General features: G+C 39.6%; 1 protein-coding gene across 1 annotated transcript in view; it reads left to right on the top strand.

Moving 5' to 3' along the window:
* pten (phosphatase and tensin homolog) overlaps positions 1 to 9,465 on the top strand; it is a 111,910-nt gene extending 102,445 nt beyond the window's left edge. Inside the window, exons 8-9 of the mRNA XM_033034368.1 lie at positions 3,529 to 3,744; positions 5,812 to 9,465. Coding sequence (XP_032890259.1) covers positions 3,529 to 3,744; positions 5,812 to 6,000 — 405 coding nt within the window. The 3' untranslated portion in view covers positions 6,001 to 9,465. The remainder of the gene's footprint in view (positions 1 to 3,528; positions 3,745 to 5,811) is intronic.
* The last annotated feature ends 1,441 nt before the right edge of the window (positions 9,466 to 10,906 follow it).

A 10,906-nucleotide genomic window follows, 5' to 3' on the forward strand; every position in this document is an offset into this window, starting at 1 on the left:
TGGGAAGAAGTGCAGGAACATGGGAACTGTTAATCTCTCGTTCAAGAACAGCTTCTCCCCATCAACCACAAAGTTACTGAATCACCCTGCACAACCGTAACCACAATCCAAACTTGGCAGGGAACCACTGCAGACATTGCACAACTTTGGTTGCACTATGTGCTTTCCTGGTCTAATTTACAATGAATTCAGTTATTCAAAGTATATTTATTGTTGTTATGTTGCATTTAATGTGTCTGTAAAACAGCGCTGTAAGAATTTCATTGTTCCGGTTCATGGCAATTAAATACTTTAGATCAAAAGCACAAATTTATTGAAATCTTGCTACGATGAAAATGGCTGAGAAGGCCATAATTAGTTGGTACATTTTAAAGAAGTTTACTTTCGCTTTGTGTAATGAAATTGCAGTCCATATTTATGCCATTTAACCATGTGAAAGTAGTTTCAGTATGAAAGAGGTCTTTTTTTGGCATAAGACATTGCAGGTATTTTCAACAATCTGCAGGTAACATAGAAACATAGAAAATAGGTGCAGGAGTAGGCCATTTGGCCCTTCGAGCCTGCACCGCCATTCAATATGATCATGGCTGATCATCCAACTCAGTATCCTGTACCTGCCTTCTCTCCATACCCCCTGATCCCTTTAGCCACAAGGGCCACATCTAACTCCCTCTTAAATATAGCCAATGAACTGGCCTCAACTACCTTCTGTGGCAGAGTTCCAGAGATTCACCACTCTCTGTGTGAAGAAAGTTTTTCTCATCGCGGTCCTAAAGGATTTCCCCTCTATCCTTAAGCTGTGACCCCTTGTCCTGGACTTCCCCAACATCGGGAACAATCTTCCTGCATCCAGCCTGTCCAACCCCTTAAGAATTTTGTAAGTTTCTATAAGATCCCCCCTTAATCTCCTAAATTCTAGCGAGTACAAACCGAGTCTATCCAGTCTTTCTTCATATGAAAGTCCTGACATCCCAGGAATCAGTCTGGTGAACCTTCTCTGCACTCCCTCTTTGGCAATAATGTCCTTCCTCAGATTTGGAGACCAAAACTGTACGCAATACTCCAGGTGTGGTCTCACCAAGACCCTGTACAACTGCAGTAGAACCTCCCTGCTCCTATACTCAAATCCTTTTGCTCCTATACTCAAATCCTTTTAGCTGTTTTAGCGGTATTAGCTGTTCCTCCAGCACTGGTGATTGAGAGAGTTTACCCCTAGCTATTATATACCTGCACTTGTGTACTTTGTGTACAGCAGTGTCATTTAAATGTGAGGTGTAATGGCAATTTCTTAACTTTCCAATGTCCAACTTTGATAGCCATTACTACTCAGGGATGTAGAAGAGATATAGCTTGCGCACTCGCAGATTGTAAAAACTAATCTTCCAGTCGTTGTTTCTTGATTAATTAGTCTTTTATTGGAGTGATTCATATCAAGTATTTCTTATTCCAATACAAATTGTATCTTTTCATTCTTACTAACTGTTTCATCCGTGTCGTTTGAGAGTAGTAAAAAAACTCTCGTCTCAACCATCCCTCGAGGCTAAACTAAATCCTAATCTCTGGCTACGCCAGCCTCCTCAGACGTAGACACACCCTACTACGTATTAAATCCCACCCACAAGCATACAAAAAATATAAAACTAGCTATAGTATACTAACTTAAGCATAAATGGCTCCTACATGAGGTGTTCACTCTTGAGTAGAATCTTTTCTCCACTACTCTCAATGTCACATTCTCATGCTCGTGTGTATTTAGTTGGTAGTGCTACTTCCAAGGATCTAGTTTTTCTTCTCCAAGGGTCTCCTCCAAGGATCTAGGTTCTCGTCCCCAGCCTAGATCCATGAGGGCACGAGCACATTTTGGCTGAAATCGGTAAGCTTGGCAAAAAAAAAAAAGGAAAATGTAGTCAGGAAGTGGGAACATATTTGGATAGTTTCCTTTATTTCACCCATGCTCATAAACCCCAAATTCACTGGTTAAAGTGCTGGAGAAGATGGTTGCATCGCCTCTCCTCTTGATTTTTCTCTCCTTTAGGACATGCAGAACAAAAGCCAATCTTCTACCAGGTCTGTATGAGCACCTTGTATTTATAAGTTATTAGACCAAGTGGGACCCGTTGGGTCCCGTTCCCCCAACGCAATATTCCCCCAGTAGCACTTGCCTAACTGCGCAGGTGTGGCTGGCAAGTGGTAGTGCGACTGTGACGTTTTTAAAGTTTAAAATGGCAATAACATAAAATATAAGATCAATGTGACTGCATCTCACTCTCCCTCTTCAGTACCCTATTCCCCTCCTCCATTATTCTCCCTCTCCCACCCTCCACCAACCTTCCTCTGCTTCCCCCCCCTCACCCCCTCCCTCCCCTCCTCCATTACCTTGCCATCCCTCTTCCTACCTCTATCCTCCTCCATTCCCCCTCTTTCCACAACCCTCCCTCTCCCTCCTCTTCACCCTCCCTCTTTCCCCTCTCCTCTCCTCCCCTCCCCCTCTCCCTCCCTCATCTCTCCCCCCCTCTCCTTTCCCCTACCCTCGGTCACTCCCTCCCTCCCTCCATAACCCCTCCCCTCCCTACCCTCCTCCTCTCCCTCTATCCCTCTGCTCCCCCACTCCTCATCTCCCCCCTATCTCACCCCCCCCCCCACAATGACAATCGCATTGTTTTAAAATGGAATTCTCAATGAAAATGTTAATGAAAACGGAAGAATTTGATTAAAACGAAGTTTTTTTTTAAAAAACAACAAAAAAAAAACAATTTCTGTAAATGAGATTCGGGATCCCATTATGAAGTCATTGTGACGTGGATGACGGGCAGGGCAAGTGGAAAAGTGTTAAAGTGGTTTTTGTAAAGTAAAATGTCAATAACTTGTAAAATATAACATCAATCCGAACGGAACTTGTCTCTTTTACATCCCAGGACAATGGTGAGTAAGGTGGGCCAAAAATTGTAGCACTATCGTGTACCGTTTTGGCGGAGTTTTGAAACGTCACGCACTGACACGTATAAAACAGAGAGTTTTAGTAATATAGATTCATTGCAATTTAAAAAATATATAAACAATTTAGAAACTTGCTAGTTTGTCAGATTTTAATTGTAGTATTCCTAATGGCCATATGCATTTTCCTTTGGTCTCTTTCCCAGTATAATTAGACAGATATTTAGACATCGAAAAGAGGGTAAGACTGGGTAAATTACAATGAATTAATCTTCATTTTCCTCATCTCCAGAAGCTGAAAATACTGTTGAAAACATCATTTAATACTTGCCTAAAATGTGCTCTACAATAGATGCTTGCAGCTTATGCCGGAAAAGTTCTAAATTACTGGATAAATGTACTCTCATGTTGTAACTTCAAACGTGGCTTTGCTCTCAAACCCTGGCTTCCAACTATCCAGAGGATTTGGTAGTTTGCCAAGCTGTTTCTCTATCAGCAAAGGTTTATTTTTTAATGTAAATATTGGTATCGTATTAGGGTCACACATGCCAACTATTTCTTGCAACTGACACCAAAAATATTTTCTTTCTTCAGGATAAAATGTTCCATTTCTGGATAAATACATTCTTCATCCCACAACCAAATGAGAACTTAGATAAAGTAGAAAATGGCAGCATCGTTTCAGACAAGGATGACGGTGGTTGGCGTACAGATAATGACAAGGAATACCTGGCCCTCACATTGACTAAAAATGAACTTGACAAGGCAAATAAAGACAAGGCCAACAGATACTTCTCACCAAATTTCAAGGTTGGTGTTTCTCCTTGATATAAAATGAACAAGATGTGCTGTTGAATTGTACTTGTTGCATTTTCCCAGTTGGTGCAAAATGTATTTTGTACTTAATCTTCAAAACTTGAACCCTGTTTTGTTTAGTGCCTTGATTGATGAATTAATTGATTCATCAAAATCCTGTTTTATTTTAAATCTGCAGAGCCATATTAGATGTTGGTAAATAGATATAATAGGTACTGATAAAGAAGCAGAAAGTGTCATATCCAGTTGTTAGCAACATAGAATCATAGAGTGATACAGTGTGGAAACAGGCCCTACGGCCCAACTGGCCAACATGACCGACATACACTAGTCCCACCTGCCAAGCTTGGTCCATATTCCCCAGCCTACTCAACCTCTCCCGATAGCTCAGACCCTCTGGTATGTATCTGACATGTAAAACAAATTGACAATCAAATCGCTCAAACTATGTTTTAGCCTGCCTTGATTCAGCTGCGGGCATCCCAGGAGGATCCCGGTTTTTCAGCAGCAAGTTCCTTGAATAGAATCCTTGGAGGCTCATTGTGACTTTGAAAAATTAAATACATTTTCCTGACAATTTACCTAGATTTGAAGTTGCAAGTTCATTGAACTGAAGGGTAGAATTTTATCCTCGTTAGCTTTCATAATGTCCTGCTTGCAAAATGTTATTGCAAGGAATCTAGCAAGGACAGGTTTCTCCAACCAAGTATATTGGAGCACAAAGGAAGCCCGAAAACCTCTATATTGATCCTCTCTTCTGCCCCCATTCATTACTCTCTTCCTTTGTCTATTGCATTAAAATTATTGCCAGTTTTGGTATTCCAATTATTCTGAGTTTAAGTTTATCAAACGCACTGAGAATAGCATGTGCAAAACGCCGCAATTCAGTAAAATTATAGGAGCAGCCAGCTGCATGCATTACTCCAAATGCGGCCTAAGCAAAGACCTATTCAGACTGAAGAAGGGTCCCAGCCCGAATCGTCACCTATCCATTTTCACCAGAGACGCTGCATGACTCGCTGAGTTACTCCAGCATTTTGTATCTTTCCTTGGTAAACCAGTATCTGCAGTTTCCTGTTTCTACTAATGCAATGGGTTACAACATTTAATAAGGATTGACTACTGTCAGTTATAGAATGTATATAATATTGCATAAGGCATTTAATAAAGTATTTCAAACAGAGTAATTTTTAGAAAAATTAAGGCACATGGTTTCGAGCACATGTATCAGCAGTTTTAAAGTTGGAACACATTGAATTTTTTTAAGGTAAATGAATGTTCGTTCCCTTAATTGGTGTCTCATGGATAGACTTCTGATACGTGTAGATATAGATAATTTGGATGCAAGTATGTGGAGCACAATCTAGAAATTTTGATGACACAACAATAGTAATCTTGTCAAAATCTTGGAAAGGTCTAAAATGCTTCCAGAAGAAAGTTTAGCAGAATGTAGGAGATTGGTCTGTGTTGTGTGACTTAAAACACTTGAGGAAATAAAAAACAAAAGACTGCAGATGTTGAAATAAAACATAAAAGCCTTGTAAACACCTCGGCAGATCAGTCAATATCTGTGGATAGAAAAACAGTTAATGCTTAAAGTCGAAGATCAAGAGATGTTTCTTAATGGTTTTGCTTTACACAGAGGCTGTCTGATGCCACCCCTCCCCCAATGTCTCCAAATGTTATTTTTAAAGCAGAGTATTTGAGCATACAACCAGCAAGACCACCTACTTCAACTTGTGTAATATTGCCTGACTCCAGCATATTCATTTGCTGCTGAAATATCATTTGGTTTACTGCTACATCACTTCTTAGTAAATCACAAGAGTCACAGCTTGGACTCAAATGCATTGCTTGCGTTTAAATGATAATTATGTATAATTCTCTCTGCTGGCAGAAAAGTCTTCTCTGAGCTTCTGGTCCCTCCTTGCAATAATTATTCCGGGTTGTCACTAACGATGTCTTAGACCCTCCCTTTAGAATTTCTGAATTTTAAAAACTCATTAAAAGTAAAAATATATGTCATGTAACTAATGGGTGATTATTTTTTTAATATCACAGGTGAAGCTGTTATTCACAAAAACGGTAGAGGAACGACAACAACATCCCATGAGCAACAGTTCAACAACAGTAACGCCAGATGTTAGTGATAATGAACCAGAGGACTATAGATACTCGGACACCACTGACTCTGATCCAGAGAATGAACCTTTTGATGAAGATCAGCATACACAGATAACAAAAGTCTGAAATATTTTTATGGGAAAATTAAAACTGCAAGAAAAAGGAAACACACTTGAATAAACTGAAAGCAAGTACCTTTTTTAATGGCAATAGGACAATGTGTCAAGTAAAATGCTACACCAGTTATAGGAACAATGATCTTTTCCTGACCAATGTTGTTTAGCCCCATACACATACATCCACGAGGTTTTGACACTGTTGTCCAATGAAAAATGATTGCGTAGTTATATATCTATATACATTTTTTGTGTGAAATGACGCACAAAAGCGCAATCAGGATAAAAGAGGCACTTTCCCGTTTAATTCCAGTTTTATAAAAAGTGGAGACAGATCTGGTGTGTACGTAGGAAATCTTTTCCTTTTATGTTATGTTGCCAACAGTAGGTGCTCATTTACCTGTACAAAGGTTTAAGCCCTGCCCCCTTTAAATCTATATAACAGTAGATCAGTCTGTTATCAGCCAGGAGGATCTGAGAAGGTTTGCATAAAATGCATGTTTTTTGGTGGGGAAAAGGGATTTGAGAGAATGCACAGAAAGGAAGGGAAAAAAAATCCATAGTCTGGTTCCAGTACCACCGGCGGCCTTTTGCACCTTTTTGCGAGCCGTTTGGCCCGGCAGGTTGTGCAATTGGCCGGTACTGCTGCTTGCTTTTTGTGCTTTCAAAGCACACTGGTGCTAGAAGAGGCAGCTGGATTGAAAAAAAAAAAATCTTTCTGGGAGGAGGCTTGAACCCTGGACAAAAAGACCCAAAATCTGCTGGTCCACAGATGGTCAGATTGTGGAGTCCGTGTAGGGCGAATTTTCAAGCTTTTTCCTTCCTTTCCTAAGGGATGTTGCAAGATGGTGTCCCTTGGTAAAAAAAAAGGCTCAATTTTATAAATGTGGCAGCATGCCAGCTCAAAATATGACAGTTAATGTAAAAAGGAGAATTTTACGATGATTTAATAAGTTAGCTAGAATTATTTTAATTGGTGCTGCTCCACATGTCCTTTGTAACCAAGGCCAGTGCTTGAAGTTGATCACTCTTTTGTTAGTACTGTTTTGGACTATAAGTCAGTATCTATATAACTTATCTTCATTATGTTTGTGTAGTTCTAGCTGTTTTATTTCTATTGGCAAGATGCCTTCTTTCTCCACATCTCATATTGGCATTTGATACTTGGTAAGGGCGAATTTTGGATTGGGAGTATGCAGCATGTTTAGGTGGCATGTTTCAGGGACATAAATGTGTGTTGTATGGAAGTAAACAGAAGTCACAGCCAATGTTTCAACAGGGTAAACTGATTTTAGCAAGGTCGCAGTATGCACAGAATTTTAACATGAAAATTAAGAGGTTTTGTATTCATATTCTAGGAAGCTGTTTGTACCTTCCTCATCTGTAACAGCATGAAATGAAGTCTCTTGTGTTCTGTTGGTTTATGTGTTAAGCCAGTAGTTGTCGTCATTTCCTGTGTTTGTCAGAAAATAGAACTGCATACTCCCACGGGGCCTAACCAAATGAAGTGACGTAGCCATGGTGAAAGTCTGTGAGAAATCTTTCATATTCTCTTGTAAGGGACAGAATCAAGGCTGTGTTTTAGCTATGGAAACCTGTATTTTACTGGAGGGTTAACGCATTAAATTGTACCTATTATTTTCATTACTTCAGCACGAGATTTATTCTGCTTGGCCATTTGGTGATGGACAACTACAATTACAAAATTGCGTCTGGCTTGGGCTGGAAGTAACTTCCCAAAAAAACATTTAGTGTTGGTTAGTGTCTAGATGTTTCAGTTCTGGTGTCTGTTCTTGCTATAAACCACAAATCTTTTTTTTAAATCTTTCTTTGTAGTGGTGCTTTAAAACTGTCTAAAGGCTAATGTGAAGAGCATGAGTTGTGCAGTGAAAGAGAGATGGACAAATGTAGCTCAAGAGGGAAGGAATGCAGGTTTATAGATCAAATTACAAGCTTCTGTTGACAGTTTTCTTTTATTGATGGAACTTTCCTTTTAACTTTTTTTATTGATTTCCCCCCACCCCCCTTCAAAATCCGTTCATTTCTGTTGCTAAATAACTGAACATTTGAGACATGCCACTTTTGAAGAGTTTCCTTATGTATATCATCTTTCATAAAGACGTTTACCACTAAATCTTATTTTTATATTGATAATAAAAAGGAAATTTTGACAACCAGGAGCAGGCAATAAACGCCCGTTTGTAAAAGGTGCACACAAACAAGTGAAGGAAAACTTTCCTGCCTTACATGCCTTGGAAATACTTAGCTTGGCTTCAGGCAAAGTATTTATACAGCTTTATTTTCCCTTCAACATTAGGGGGCAAAGTGGCAGCCCTTTCATCTTCAAAACACTGACAATTAGATTCAGTGTCACTTGGAACGCTAAGGAGCTGGGGGTAAGAGCAGCTACATATTGTACTGGGCTTTTGCACTGTAAGAGTTTTTTTTTTCATTTTCTGTTGAAAATCGAGGGTGTATTGGGGTCCATAAACAACTTTTCCAAACCTTCCAAAGGTTTGCATGCTGAAGCTGGAATAGGTGGCAATAGTATGTTTTCATATTCTTGTATTGATACCATCCTTGTAGAGTCAGACATACGTTACTTTGACTGAAAGTTGTCCAGTCTCTTTTTTTTATTTATGACAGTATTCATAACTAGTCTGGTAAAGACTTTCTGTAGATTATCTCTCTTGAGTTTCCAGACTATATGCTTAATAAAAAACAAATTCTTTGGATGTGCAGCAGCTTAATGTCTGAAATTGTTTGTTGACAGCATCACTGTAAAGGAATTTATTTTGGCCATCTTTAGTCATCTGTAGCCCCACTGAATTATATTTGCCACGGTAAAAACACGAAGGGCAGTTGCATGGGTAGCCTCAGGGGTCGTGCACTGTGGCACAAGTTATGGACCGAGTGGATTTCACAGGCAACATCAAATATCCAAGTTTCAGCTTTAAACTATTCATAAGGTGCCAGTGTTGAGAGTCCATTTCATTAGTAATACCAGATTTGTGCAATATGTTTAACAAAGCCTGTGGTTGCCACGAAGTGCCTCTTGTTTACTTAAAATACTGTTCAAAAATTTGTCATCATGCATGCAGATGGAGAAAGGTGGAACTGTGCACTATAAAGGGGCTTCACTGCAGTGTAGGACAATGCTGCCTGCTGCTCTACCTGTTCAGATTTGGATTTTGTTTCATATAAAAGATGTATACAGAAATATATTTTCAGCCTGTAAAACAGCCTTTTCCATTTCAGCCTGTTAAAGATACTATTGTGCTGTGCAGCTATTTGCTCTCTGTGTAATGCCATGCACTGAGAATACACAAAAAGTAAACCAACAAATGTAAATTGTACAGGTTATCGATGCTCATAAAATCCAATGTCCATTTGTTATTGTATGTGTTGTTTGTTAACAACCCTTTATCTTACTGTTATAAACTCCACTTAAAACCAATTAAAGATTAAAGTCTCATTCTTGTCATTGTGCAATAGTTATAGTATTTAACCTTAACCATTCTGTCTTCATTTTCCTTTCATTTGCTTAAGTAATGTACCATTTGTATAGGGGAAAGAATGTAAAAGATCACCTCCAATTTTTGAAGGTGACTGGTGAAGGTTCCGACCCGAACCGTCGCCTATTCGTGCCCACCAGAAATGATGGGTGACCTGCTAAGTAACTGGAGCACTTTGTATTTTTTTTTTTTTTTTTAATCTAGCATCTGCAATTCCTTATGTCTCCAATTTTTAAGACTGGTGCCATGTCTTCTGTGAGATGTGAGGAAACTGTTGGCACAAATACTTCAGTGATAGTCAAAGGGCTGAAAGAACTCGGCAAGTCAGGCAGCATCTGAAGAGAGAACGGACAGGTCATGTTTCGGGTTGGTACCCTTCATCAGTCTGAAGAAGGGTCTTGGCCCGAAACGTCGTCTGTCCATTCCCTCCTAAGATGCCGCCTGTCCCATTGAGTTCCTCCAGCACTCTGCGTCCCGCCCAGGATTCCAGCATCTGCAGTTCCTTTTGTCTCTACTTCAATAATATGACGGATGCAAGTAAAAATGCTACTGTCCTATTTCCACCTATTTAATGTTTTATCTTCGCCTTTCATGTCCGATCCACTCTGTTCCATTTTACATTTTTCCTGTGCTCTAGTAAAACATGACTGTTTATCTACCAGCAAGGAAATGTTCTGCTCTTGAATAATTCCAGGCATTTTAGAATTATTTTCCTCCCCAGAGGTTATTTACTGTACTCATTGTTTATTAATACAAAAAGTGGCTTTCTGTTACTCCACAACCAATCTCATCTATGCCAATTTGAATTTTGTATTGTTTTTAACTTGGTACGTTCAAGTTCGTCCTGGACTAAAACTTTGAGCTTGCCTTATCTCGTCTATCTAATACTTCCATATTTGAATGTTTCTCCAGATGCTGTTCTTCAGAGCTGAAACATCTAGGTGTTTTGGCTCTTTCCGGTAGCTCTTTGGTTCTCACACTTGATGCCAGCATCATTTCCAGAATTTGAAGCTGGACCTAAGCTCAAAACAATAATTGAGTTGGATTTTGACCACAGCATTGTAAAGTCTCAGCAAGTCATCCTGTCTGAAGAAGGGTCTCGACCCAAAACATCACCTGTTCCTATTACTTTTCTCCAGAGATGCTGCCTAACCCGCGGAGTTACTCCAGCATTTGTGACTAACATCCTCTGACTTGATCTGTTTCAACTAATATAGGGAATGTGAATGAACCATTTTCAGACTGGCATGCTGTAATTAGTTGTGTACAACAAGGATCAGTGTTGGAGCTTCCATTGACTCCCTTTATACCTCAGGTTGCCTTGGCAAGGCCAGGAGCATAATCAAGGTAGAGTCGTACCCTGGCCACTCCTTCTTCTCCCCTCTCCCATCAGGCAGATGT

The sequence above is a fragment of the Amblyraja radiata genome, chromosome 15 (assembly GCF_010909765.2).
Source record: "Amblyraja radiata isolate CabotCenter1 chromosome 15, sAmbRad1.1.pri, whole genome shotgun sequence".
Lineage (NCBI taxonomy): Eukaryota > Metazoa > Chordata > Chondrichthyes > Rajiformes > Rajidae > Amblyraja > Amblyraja radiata.